This window comes from Neovison vison, chromosome 9, assembly GCF_020171115.1.
Source record: "Neovison vison isolate M4711 chromosome 9, ASM_NN_V1, whole genome shotgun sequence".
NCBI classification, from domain to species: domain Eukaryota; kingdom Metazoa; phylum Chordata; class Mammalia; order Carnivora; family Mustelidae; genus Neogale; species Neogale vison.
The window spans coordinates 101,025,884-101,040,132 of NC_058099.1; the positions used below are offsets into that span (position 1 = coordinate 101,025,884).

The window sequence follows — 14,249 nt, forward strand, 5'->3', positions numbered from 1 at the left end:
TTAATACCCAGTGGAAGTCAGCAAAAGCAACAGAATCCGACAAAGGGAGGAGGAGAGATCCTAAGTTGCAAAGGGAAGTGTAACCCGACTGGAAACTGTGACTCAGCAGGCGGGGACGGCAGCACGTCCAAGGGAAAACAAGCGGCTCCCAGACCCTCGTGCCGGTCTCCGTCAGATGACGAAAGGATGAAGAACACGGAAAGCAGGATCTGGAAGTTACCACTTGGCAACCAGGAAGGCCAATTCACATGAGTGTCCATCAGCCGCTCCCTTACACACCGTAACTGAGCTCTTCCAGTTCCCACTGACTACATCAGGTTGGGGGGAAAGATAAAAATACAGGCTGAAATTCATCTAATTTAACAAAACTAATTATTTAAAAAATCTCCTTGACCTTCAAACAAATAAAAATAGACGCAGTGAACATAAATATTTTGGGTCAAGCCAGCAGACTGACAATTCTGCAAACCTCAAAAATGTTCTTTACTGGGGCGCCTGGGTGGCTCAGTGGATTAAGCCTCTGCCTTGGGTTCAGGTCATGATCTCAGGGTCCTGGGATCGAGCCCCGCATCGGGCTCTCTGCTCAGCGGGGACCCTGCTTCCCCCCCAACCCATTCCCCCAAACCCCCCCCGCCTCTTATGATTTTTCTCTGTCAAATAAATAAGTAAAAATCTTTATAAATAAATAAATAAAGGTTCTTTACTAAAAAGTTCTTAACACATCTAAAATCCAAGTCAAATAACCAGCGCATAGCAGAGAAAATGCAGCAAGTACAGGACCTTTCCAGCCGGGTGTGGTAGCAGTCAATGTGGCACTAGGGAAGTAATTTGACAGTAAGCCCTGTTTCAGGTCAAGCGACACACAAATGAGTGTCTGAAAAAGCTCTGAATGGTGTAACGGGGATAAACTATCAAACTTAAAAAAAAAACAAAATCAATCACAATTCACAGAAGCTACCGCACATGGGTAACGGATGCACGCCACTCTTCCCAGCAAGTAAACACCTTACGGCAAATGACAGGCGGAGGCAATGTCTGATTTTATAAGTATCGGACGTTTCTAAGTCAAACGGAAAGCTTAAAAGGGGTATATCTGGAATTGCATGCAAGGCCTTTTGCATTCATCACCCAAGAATGTCTAAATATTAAATGGGACCCTAGGGCGTTTTAAGTGGACTTACACCTTTACAAAGGACAGGCCTCAGTGTAGCGTGTTGTGGCCTTAAAAAGAATGGGACGACGAAATGCATGAAGCCAACAGGTACACTTTCTAACCTTCAGCAAAATGCTGATCAGCCCTTATTCATGTCTCAAAGCTCTGTGTCTTACCCCCGAGTAAATCAGACTTCATGCTACAAAGAAAGGTGTCACAAATTTTCAAGGGAAGAAAAAGAAACCTTCCAAATACGCTCACCTACGGTTTACGTAGAAGAAATCGAACGATGGCACGTCTTCATCCATAACGAGCACAAGTTTCGGAGAACCAGTTCTTCCCGCAGGACCTACAGCAGGAAGCCCAGCAGTCCGTCCGTCTAAGGGGCCGCCACCACCGTCCACGGATGCAGCTCTTCCAGCACGGCCAGCCGGCCGGCAAGCAGCCGCCCCGGGCCCCCGCGCTCATCTCCAGAAGGATCCTCGCAGACGCACCAGTGCCAACGGCGCTGCCGAACTCAGCCGCCCGTTCTGCCTGGGCGCCTCCTGGACACGGCGGCAGCGTGCGATCGAGGCCCCCCAGACCGAGGCCTTGCTTTGCCTGGCTCGCAGAGAACTCTTTTCCTCCTCTGTCTCCCCGAGTCGCCTCTCTGGCTCTTTTCATCCCAGTCTTGAAACATTAAAGAGCGTCAGCTGGAAATGTCTGGCATTTTAAAGGGTTACTAAGGAACATCGATCCTACAACTGAAAATTCTGGTGAAAACCTATTTTAAATATCTCTTTATCATTAGACGACAATTTTTAGAGACCTCAACCTGCGAAGGAAGTAGACTAGCTCCCGCAGACTGTCGATCTGAGAGAGAATTCTGAATGTTTTCCAGCTGTTTATGAAACACCATCTCATGAGTCGAGACTGGCCATCAGGGAGGAAGTAACACCTCTGCAGCCTACCCTCCGCATCACGACTCTGCACAGCGGGAGTCCCAGCAGCGCAAGCCCGTGTCACAAGGGAAAACAGGAAGGAAGGTGCAGACGGAGAAGGGGCGGGAAGTTAACATGGGCAGCTCTCGGGAGATCCAGATCATCTCATGTCTGAGCAGCTATTGACGGCCTGCTCAGGCCTCAGATTTCAAAATATCCTGTTACTGCTTCCAACCGAGGCATCCCCTGAAAGGGGAAGGAACTTGAAACAGTGATTAACCTTTGAGATATCTGAGAATTCACCATTTCTTTACAATGAAACATCTCAAAAAGAGCCTTTTTTCTTTGAAAAGAGCAACAGAACTAAGTTTTGTTCTAGGATTTTGGAGCTACTGTTTAAGAAGAGCCTTTCTAAGAAGCTAGGAGCATTAAGTAAGGAATTTAGCGACTGTGAATAAAATACAGAACTTCTTTCAGACCCGTATTTTAGTAACCCAGAACAACTTTCAGATGAGTCCCGTTCCCGTCACTTCCTTACAGACTCTTTCATTAAAAACAAGAGGGACGCAGGGGCCACCAAGGTCAAGAAGGAAGTCCGTGGCCCTTGATATTCCAGAGAAAGATTCTCCAGGTGTGGAAAATGCAAAGGTAACAGAGCAAGAGGAAAAAGTGGTATCAGACAGGAGGATACTCTGATTCACACCACTGATCGGGCCACAATGGCTGTGACGAGCACCTCACCCGATTCTTGAAGAGCAGAGTCCTCCCGAGCCTCCAGGAACAGGCGTCAACGCGTCTGCGTACGAAAGAGCCCCACGAGTGCCAGCAAGGTTCTCACCTGCCGCATCCACTCACATCCTCGACAAGACCTCTCTGTAGGCACACTGACCTTCAGAAGCCCTTGACCGAAAACCAACTGACCGCACCAGCAGAACTGGCGGGGAAGGACCAGCATGAAGGCTGGAGGCCTCCGTGTAGAATCTGGTCCATAAACCAATTGTGTTTCACATTCAAAGGGTTTTTTCCTCTCTCCTGAAAACCTAACTAGGAGATTTTTTCTAAAACAAATCTAGACTTCTGGCTTCTCCTGAAAATAAGAATCAAGGTGGAAAATAAAAAATATTCAAAAAATAACACTGGAAATGTCTGCAGAATTCAAGATAAATGAGTATTTTAAAAACTGATCTAATTTGGCAAATATGAAGACCGTCTATGGCACACCCACGTAAGGAGGCGTTAACAACAGACTGCCTCAGGCTTACCCACGTAAGGCCCGTGGGCACACCCCATGCGCCCGAGCGCGCCTCACGGGCTCGCCGTCTGCCTTCCCAAACCCAACGTCCTGCCTACTGAGACCTCCCTGCTGATCGCCCTCTCACTTTTCCTGTGGGTGTGCCTGCGTGTGACGTCAGTACACACACTTCTACATTATATACTGTTCTGTATGCTTTTAGTTTGAAAAAAAAATACCTTGTTTTAATTCAATGTTTCAAAGATTTACCTGTGTTGTTACACTTCCAGTCATTCATTTATGTACCACACAAGCGCACCAACACACAAAGCCACCCGTCCATTCCCCTGCTGCTGAAAGCTGGTTGACTTCAGCTTTTTATTAACAATATTGCTACTACAAAACCTTTCTCTTATATTCTGGCATAAGCTTCCCAAGGACACACGCACAAAACGCACAAACTCCAAGCAGCAATACGTTCATTGAGTCCTATCAGGTATTTTTAAAAATAAAAGAGCAGCCCTATGACCCAGCAATTGCACTACTGGGAATTTACCCTAAAGATACAAACGTAGTGATCCGAAGGGGCACGTGCATCCGAATGTTTATAGCAGCAATGTCCACAATAGCCAAACTATGGAAAGAACCTAGATGTCCATCCACAGATGAATGGATCAAGAAGAGGTGGTATATATACACAATGGAATACTATGCAGCCATCAAAAGAAATGAAATCTTGCCATTTGCGACAACGTGGATGGAACTAGAGGGCATCATGCTTAGTGAAATACGTCAAACGGAGAAAGACAACTATCATGTGGTCTCCCTGATAGGAGGAAGTGGAGATGTAACATGGGGGGTTAAGTGGGTAGGAGAAGAATCCATGAAACAAGATGGGATTGGGAGGAAGACAAACCATAAGTGACTCTTAATCTCACAAAACAAACTGAGGGTTGCCGGGGGGAGGGGGGTTGGGAGAAGGGGGGTGGGGTTATGGACATTGGGGAGGGTATGTGCTATGGTGAGTGCTGTGAAGTGCGTAAACCTGGTGATTCACAGACCTGTACCCCTGGGGATAAAAATATAGGTTTATAAAAAATTTTAAAAAATTTAAATAAAATAAAATAAAATAAAAGAGCACAGTATCCAAATGCAGTGCACAAAGAAAGGTTATTATTTGCATGAACCTTTGATGCCCACCCTATGTGCTGACTGGGATAAACTTTACTATGGGTCCCATGAAAACAGTGTTAAAGGGCCTAGGCTTACCCTCTAGGGAAATGCCTTCTAAAGCAAGTGAACTTTCGAGGTCTCGGGGAACGTGCGTGTTCGACTTCGTAAGAGAGCAGCACACTGTCCTCCGCCACGCTACGTCAGTTCGTGTCCCGCTTCTTCGGCAGCTCGTGGTAGTTTCAGGCACAGAATACGTGGCTTACTGACAGATGTGTGAGACAGGACTCTCTCCTGCCGCCTTACACGCTCCCAGGGGGCACGCACACGGCCCTGCTGATTCACATGTGCAGGCACACGCACGCGCGCGCACACACACGCACACACACACTTGGGCAGCTATGTGTTTCGAGTATTTCTTCCCAGTCTGTGGCTTTCCTTTCTAATTTCTTTATAGCACCTTCAAATGAACAAATGTTCTTAAGTTTAATTTGGTAAAATTTATACTTTCCCTTTACAGGCTGCATTTTGTGTTTAACAATTTTACTCTGTCAAGATCACAGACGTGGGGGCGCCTGGGTGGCTCAGTGGGTTAAGCCCCTGCCTTTCGCTCAGGTCATGGTCTCAGGGTCCTGGGATCGAGCCCCGCGTCGGGCTCTCTGCTCAGCGGGGAGCCTGCTTCCCCCCTTCTCTGCCTGCCTCTCTGCCTACTTGTGATCTCTGTCTGTCAAATAAATAAATAAAATCTTAAAAAAAAAAAAAGGTCACAGACGTTCACTTTCTTTCATAAATGCTGTGAAGCCTTTGCCGTTCCCGCAAATGCCTCCTCTCCCCGGTGGTAGTCCCCCATTTACACGTGTCTGCTGGGCTTCTGCAGGCCATTCCACAGTGCGTTTGTCTATCCCAAAGCCCATAACGTACCAACTTAATTCACACATCTTTAACGTAAGTCTTGAGTGCTGATAAGGCCAGGGCCCGTTGCTTCTTCTTCAGGAGTGTCTGGCTTCATTATGCTTCATTATGCTCATCAAATTCCTCACAAAATTCATGCTGAGAACGTAAGTGTAATTACAGTGAATCCGTACATTGAATCATTCGTGAGAATCATCTTCTGGATACTGTGTCCTCCTATCCAAGAAGATAACGTGTCTCCGTTAAATCTTTTTAACATCTTCTGACAAAGTTTCACAATTTTGAAATAGCTCACATTTATTTCTAGATTCATTTTTGTTCCTGCTGTCAGTAGGATCTTTTCTTGACTGACATTTCTTGGCTGTTGCTGGTAAAGAACAATTAATTATTTTTAAACACGCATCTTCTATTTGGCTCTCTTGAGACACTCATATCCAGAATAATTTGTTGATCCTTTTAGATTTCAACCCAGACAATCATACCACTTGAGCCAGGCAGTGCTGTATTTCTTCTTTGTGTCATTCCTTTATTTCTATTTTCCTGCCTTTCCACACAGGCCAGGACTTTCAGAACACTGCTGAACGGAGGTGGTAACGATGGGCCTTTTGTTTCTTCCTGATTTGGAGAGATGACTCTTGGGTTTTACTGCTAAGAAACAAATACCTCTCATGAAGCTAAGGAACTTCCCTTCTATTTCTCGTCCGCCTTGACCTTTTTCTAAGGAGGGATTTGACATCTCAAATTCTTTTCATTAATCTAGTAAGACAAAACATGATTTTATTTTAAATGACTAACATCACAAATTAAAGATTTTCAAATGGGAACCTCCTCCTCCCCCTTATATTCCTGAGAAAACCCAACTTGGTCTTTTTATTTCTAACCCTCTTGGATTTCATCCATGTTCCTAAGCGAGACGGGCTCGTCTCACTCTCTGTTCTATTGTTTCTGTCACATGGGCATGCGAAGGTCATGCTAATCAAAAACACTGCGTTTAGGAATAAACTCTCGCTGCCCCGCTGGGCGGAGGGGTCCGTGGAGGCTGCACCGAGCCGGCGCGGCAGCCACGGGCACAGCACCGAGCTTGCGAAGCCAGGCCTGGTGCTGTCTCTGCGAGCAGACTTCCAAGCCCGACTCAAGCTCCCCCGTGGGAACAGGGCTACTCCAGAATACGATTCCTTCTTGAGACAAGAACTTCTTTACTGGCATAAAGATGGCCACAGCCCTTCCTACAAGCTTCACCGTCTCTGCTTTGCCTACAATCACACCCCTCCTTCATCTGTAACACGTACCGCACAATATCCGTTACGCCCTTGTTCAGAGGCTCGGCCTCAGGCAGACTCCCCACTGCAACTCCAGCTTCCGACTCATTAATTTCGTCCCCTTGTAATATTGCCTTCCTTCACCTTTCTTTGGATTCATAACTTTTTAGGGCAATAGTAGCCACTTATTGCCAGTGGTTTTCCCTTGCTAACACAGGCACTTAAATTGTGACCTTCCCCTCAAACTATCACTTTAATCAAATCTCAAAATTTTGGATATACAGTAATTTTATATTCACTCAGTCTTAGTACTTTTTCCTTTAATAGTTCCTTCTTTGACCAATGACTAACTTAACAGTTCTTTTTTTAATTTATAAATATATGGTCTTTAAATCTCTAAGTTGGGTTATTTTATTTCTAACTTAGTTGCATTATGAACAGAGAACATGGTCTCTATGTATTAATCTTCGGAAATTTAACAGAGATTTTAGGGTCCAGCACATGATTCATTTTTGCGAATGGTTCGTAGGCTCGTGAGAAGTACACATGTTCTCCAATTTGGGGTTAAGGGTCTTTTAAGTCAACTTTGATACGCACATTGTTCAGATCTTTATTTTTAACTTTTGTCTTTCAAACTCATGGTAAGTTGGAAGAGAGGAGCTGAAATCATCCACAATGCTGAAGGATTTGCCAATTTATCCTATATATATCCAATATAACTTCATTTATTTGTATACTTTTAGATCTCTGTTTTCAGAAACATACAAGTTTAATCTTCTGGAAAATTTAACCTGTTAGTACATGCAGTGTCCTTCTCTTACTACTAATGGTTTTTGTCTTAAAGAGTATGACTAGTAATCTCCTGGTATGAAAAAGGCTACAACAGAGGTAGCTACTATTAATAAAACACACTTTTGTAATCAAATCTGAACATCCATGTCTTTAACAAGTTTAGTCAACTGACATTAATGGTGATTACCAGACTTATTTCATCTTATTATTTAATTCATCCTAAGATTGTACCCCTTTTATCCTCTTAACACTTTGTTAAGGTTTGATGAACTTTCTTTTGGTTTTTGTTTTTTAACTCTGCTCTCCACTCTCCAACTTCCAACTCATTTGTAAGAATTGTGCTCCACTCCTGATCCATGAATAATGCCTTAAACTCCCTAGCAAAGGACACAAAGACCTTAAAACCTTTAAATCTCCAAAATGCAAAAATCAAAAAGGCCTGAACCAAACATGAAGCAAGTTATCCAAATCAGAAATGAAAGTCAGTTGATTTCTTTAAAAAAACCAAAAAACTAAAACTAAAAAAAAAAAAAAAGTGGAAGATTAGAATTCCAAAAAACAGGAAAAATAAAGAAGACAGGAGACATCTGAGATAGAAGAAATGGATGCATGAAGGGAGGGAGGAAGAGAAGTGCCTGTTTTAGTAAAACCTGTGAGCTAATATGGTTTCTATATTTTTAAGCAGCTGGAAAAAAGTAAACAAATTAAATAAACTGTTTCATAACACATGGAAACTATTTAAAAGTTAAATTCACAGTGCATATAGTTTTACTGAAAGAGAGAAACATACATTTTTTTACATTATGTCTGCGACTGCTTCAGCACTATCTGTCAAAGTTGAGTACCCAGTACAAGGCAAGGATGTCTCCTATCACTAGTTCTTTTCAACATTATACTAAAAATCTTTGCAAATGTAATTAAACAAAAAAAGGAAATGAAAGGTAATACAGATTGAGAAAGAAGACATCGAACTGTCTTTGCTTTCAAATGACATGACTGTCTACAACACAGAAGATATGAGAGAATTAACAAAAAAATTTGTAGAACAAATACACAATTATACCAAGGTTGCAAGACACAGGGTAAATATACAAAAGTCAATTATTTTTCCACATACCAACAACGAACGAGTGGAATTTGAAATTAGAAACACAATATCACTTACATTAACATCCCTCATAATAAAATACTTAGGTATAAACCCAACAAAATGTGTACAAGAGCTATATGAGAAAAAATATAAAACTAATGTATGAAATCAAAGAATTAAATAAATGAAGAGATAGTCCATGTTCATGGACAGGAGGACTCTGTATTGTCAAGGTGTCAGTTCTTCCTAATTTGAATTATAGATTCGATGGGATCCCAAGCAAAATCCCTACAAGTTATTTTGTGTCTATCAACAAACTAATTCCTAAGTTTATGTGTAGTGGCGAAAGACCCCGAACAGCCAATACAGCAGTAACGGAGAAGAAAAGATTGTGGCACTGACACTACCCAACGTCTAGACTCATTGTAAAGCTACAGTAAACAGCCAGTGTCGTTATTGGCCAAAGAACAGACAAATGGACCAAGGAATAAAACAGAAAACTCAGAAACAGACTCCCATAAATCAACTGATCTTTGACAAAGACAAAAAAGCAATACAACGGAGCACAGATAGCTTTCCAACAAATGACACTGAAACAGCAACATTCTCAAGGAGAATCAGGAATCTACACACAAACGGGCCTTATGCCCTTTACAAAAATTAACTCAAAATGGATCACACATCTAACTTTGTAAAGCACAAGACTATAAAACTTCTAGAAGATAACAGAGAAAACCTAGATGACCTAGCAGACAGAAAACTTTTTACTTATAACACCAAAAGCAAAATCCATAAAAGAAATAATGAACTGCACTTCACTAAAATAAAAGACTTATTACAAAAGATAACGTCAAGAGAATAAGACTACAATGAAAGCTACAAGCTGGGAGAAAATACAGAATTTTCTGATATTTGATAAAGAACTATTATCTAATACCTACAAAGAACTCTTGAACTCCACAAGAAATCCAACAACTCAATTAGAAACTGGGCCAAAATCTCGACAGACACCTCACCTGGGTATACAGATAGGAAACAAGCAGATTAAAAAGATGTTCCGCATCACGGATCATCACAGAAATACAAATTAAAACAAGATCCCACTACACACCTATTAGCATGGCTAAAATCTGGAACACTGACATCAAATGCTGACAAAGATGTGGAGCTACAGAAACCTCCTTCATCGCTGGTGGGAGTGCAAAGTGGCACACTGACTTTGGAAGGCAGTTAGGCAGGGTTGGGTTTTTTTTGTTTTTTTTTTTACAAAATGAAACACTCTTGCCATTTGATCCTGTAATCATGCTTCCTGTTATTTTCTCAAAAGCACTGAAAACCTGTGTTCACACATAGATGTTTCTATGAAATACAGGTGTTTCTAGCAGCTTTATTCAAAACTGTCAAAACTTGGAAGCCACCAAGATGTCCTTCAGTAGGTAAATGGATAAATGAACTGTGGTCCATCCAAACAATGGAGTATTTTATTCAGCACCAGAAACACAGAACAACATTAGACACATAAGACAGCAAGGCATAAAAAGGGAGAAAACTTCAAGTGGCTACTAAGTGAAAGAAGCCAATCTGAAAAGGATGCATACTATATGATTCCAACTATATGAAAAAAAAGGTGCATAACCACAAAACAGAACATACAAAGCCTGGGTCAGTATCTGTCCCTTTAAAAAAAAGTTTGCCTGCCCTGGTTTAATATAGTAAATGAGTAGATTAGGTCAAGACACTTAGTTTTTATCTGCCCCTCCAAATCTCAGTAAGTCTCCACAAAAGACAACTTAAAAATTTCATGTCCAAGGGCGCCTGGGTGGCTCAGTGGGTTGAGCCTCTGCCTTCAGCCCGGCTCATGATCTTGGGGTCCTGGGATCAAGCCCCACGTTGGGCTCTCTGCTTGGCAGGGAGCCTGCTTCCTCCTCTCTCTCTGCCTGCCTCTCTGCCTACTTGTGATCTCTGTCAAATAAATAAATAAAATCTTAAAAAAAAAAAAAGTATTATTAACAAAAACTGGGGAACTAGTGGGGCAGAAAAATGTCGACTGGATTAGGATTCAGACAGAAATGCTACAGCTACAATCACGAAAAGAAAATGCCATTGCAAAAACAGAAACATCCTTCATTTTAAATGTCCCAGAAAAATTCTAATTTCAAAATCAATATAACAAAAAGAAGCTTGGAAAACACATCAAGGTAATGTTTACAACCGGACAGTCTCGGCCACTCCTCCTACCACACATACAAAGTTAAAGCAACATCTACCTCTACGTCCAAGATCAGGCTCTCTAACCAACGTGGAAACCAAGCTCCGTCTCAGGGGGGCATCTGATCTGACCATGAGGCCGGAAACCAAGAGAGAAGCAAAGCAGAGCCACTAGAATCAGCGGCTCCCTGCCAAACAGAGAAGGTGCCAATTCAGAAAAGGTAGAAAGTTGACAACAACCATTCCAGAAATCAAAACAAATATATTCTAAAACTGAACTCTAAAACACAGAAAGTAAGTAAACAAAACCACACAAGCCCCCCCAAAATGTTACACGGTCAAATTCTACCAAGCTGAAAGAACAGATGACCGCCCTGCACAGCACAGAGAAAAAGACAGAAAGCTTTTCACCTCATTCTACGAAGTTACACAACCTTGATACTAAACCAGAAAAGGGGAACAGACAAAAAAAGAACTGGAAAACTGATCACAGCAAAACACATAAAAATTGAATCCCCTGTTTGTATTAAAAACCGCGATAGCCACTAACCACCATGAGCAGGCGGCGTTGATTCTAGTAACGCAAAGCCAGCACAGCATTAATAACTCTACTAATACAATTCAGCATACTAAAGGCTAAATAAGATAAATTCTAGTATATACCAGTTGCAGCTGACCCTTGAACAACACGGGTTTGAATTGTGCAGGTCCATTTATACAGAGATTTTTTTCAGTAAATACAGGACAGTACTGTAAATGTATTTTCTCTTCCTTATGATTTCCTCAGTAACATTTTATTTTCTCTAGCTTACGTTATTCTAAGAATTTTACTATATTAATATTAAATTATTATTAAAATGTTACTACTTTATTGTAAGAATATACTATATAATACCTGTAACACGTCAGATATGTCTTAGCAACTATTTCTGTTATCAGTAAGGCTTCTGGCCAAGAGCAGGCTTCTGCAGTTAAGTCTCGGGGGAGTCAAAAAGTAACACACACCGTTCAATACGCCCCCACATTGCTACAGGCTCCACAGCATAAATGCTGACATGCACCAAAAACGCACTTGACAGACATTAACACGCGCTCCTGACAATTCCTAAGGAGGTGAAACAGAAGAACACTCCCTGAGCTTGCTGATTACTGGCAGATACTAACAGCACTCATCAGAGTCGAAGAAAGACAAGGAAGACAGAGACGGACACACTGCAACTACTGAGGGTTGTACCCACGGGTACCAATATAAACACGAAAAATACGTAAGAGTAAAATGCTAGGAGAAGCAAAACTAAAAGCAGCATTATTTACAGATAATGAACTTTCACCTGGAAAACACAAAAATTAACCCAGAAGTAACAACAGCTAATAAAAGTAATTATCAAGCTGCTGTTACATAAAATGAGCACTTGAAACTTCGTCCCTTTCCTACAGAACTACAATAACCGGACTTCACCAGGAGAAAAAGGTCCCGTTCAAAGGAATAAATGCTATAAAAGAGCAAGTATAAATCTGAGCTGGAGAAAAAGATGGAAGACCTAGCAAGGCAAAAGTCAAGAAAACTTTCTTAAAGAACATTAAAAAAAAAAGACGCCCCCCCCCCGCCCACACACACGGAATGAAACCCATACACCTCACAGATGGAAAGAATCAGTATTACGAAAATGCCAATTCTAAATAAGATTTAGAGAAATTCCAATCAAAGTCCCGTGACAGCAGTTTCCCTCCTTGCTTTAAAAACTAGCAATTCCAAATTCATCTGGAAGAACTGACATGTGGGAACCAAAGAAAATCTTCAAGGAGAAAAGAAAAAGAGTAACGAGGGAACGTCATACCCTCAAGATTTAGTACTGGCTCCAAGTTAGGGTGACGCACCCGGAGCCGGCATCCGTAACACACAGACAACAGAGGCCGTCAGGGCGCACTTGTTAACGAGCGCCGTGGAGGGGAGGGGAGCGCCGTGGAGGGGCGATCCACACAGCGGGGATAAAGTCTAACGGGAAAGCATCTGCCAAAAGCAAAATAAAATGCGAAGATTCAAAAAATAAATTAATTCAAATACAAAAAATGTTAAGATGTCTTTTGTTTTAAACCTTGGCAAACTTGAAAAGCAGCAACATTAAATGCTGGCAAAAATATGAAGAAACAAGTACCGTCATGTAAGTGATGGGAATGTAAATTATTACAATCTTCTTGGAATATAATCTGGTAAAAATGATTAAAATATAAACCAACACATGATACCTAGAACTGCAATTCCACGTTCAGGAATCTATCCTGTAAGTACACATTCTAATGCTCTCGAAGAGTTGATACAAAGATACTCACCACTTTATTATAAGTAACAACAAATGGAAAGAAATCCCTACACATTAATGAAGTAATTTAAAATTTTGGATAAGACAATGCTGTGGATCACTACAGCGCAATATAATAAAAAGTATTAATGATCCAGTAAGTTGATGAGCACTGAGACATTAATATTACCCAGAAGTCTCTAATTCTAAGGAAATAGCATGATCCTATGTACACGAGCAACAAAACAATGCCAAATCCGTAAATATGTGTGTATGCAGTTATCTGGGAGACATTCTCTTTGGCTGCTAATAACCACCTTCGCACGCCATGTCATCACGTATAGGAAGCATCTTTAATAATAAAATATTTTTCACAATTTTTCAAGTCAAGTATATTACACTGCGCTCCACAGCAACCAGTAGAGATCATGACTGTCTAACGACACAGTAATAAGTGCCCTAGCGGAAGCTTCTACGGAAGGACAGCGTGCAAGTCTCGAAGTGTGACATTTACGGTCATCTTCAGCATGCTAAAAGGAGTTAAACTGAGCTTACCGATTTCATTAATCACCGCTCTTATTTTGGAGACGAAAGGACCAACTTCACTGGGATTCATTTTGACTCTCTCCTTAAGGTCAGCACCTGCAAAGTATTTTATTTACAAACACAATGTAGTTATAAACAAGATTTTAAGGCAATGAATTGAAGATTTACTTAAGATTCATAGGTAACTTGAATACCAACTGAATTTACCCACTGAAGGAAGTAAGTTACTTAAGTTTTCCTTCTCGAAGACCAGCACAGGAAAGGGTGCAGCAGGGGCTCATGCAGCACGTGCCCACAGCAGCGGTTCTGGAACTCTGGTGTCTCGGGGCCCCTTGACACTCTCAGAGGAAGAGGTTTACTTGAGATGGTGTCTACCAATAGTTACTCTATGAAAAACTATTAAACTATTTTTAATTGTGTATGCATTAGTTTCATAATACAAACGGACCCATTCGTGTTAAGATAAGTGGTGCAGACTGACGCCAGCCACCCGCTCGGCGCCCACGAAGCCGGCGGTCTGAGCAGTACCGCGCTCAGCTGGCAGTGTAACCGCCAACCCGGTGCAGAGGGCAGATCCCAGAATCCGTCTGATCCCACGGATGCCCGCCGTGGGGGCTGCAGACTTAACTTATGCACAAACTGACAATTTCAGAATTTTGAGTTTATCA

The 14,249-nt window shown here is 41.8% G+C and overlaps 1 protein-coding gene across 2 annotated transcripts in view; it reads right to left on the reverse strand.

Moving 5' to 3' along the window:
* Positions 1-14,249, reverse strand: part of AUH (AU RNA binding methylglutaconyl-CoA hydratase) — a 144,876-nt gene that overhangs the window by 94,018 nt on the left and 36,609 nt on the right. Inside the window, exon 4 of one of the 2 annotated variants that reach the window (XM_044266102.1) lies at positions 13,591-13,677. The exons of the other annotated variant lie outside the window; for it this stretch is intronic. Coding sequence (XP_044122037.1) covers positions 13,591-13,677 — 87 coding nt within the window. The remainder of the gene's footprint in view (positions 1-13,590; positions 13,678-14,249) is intronic. 2 annotated transcript variants of the gene reach the window in all.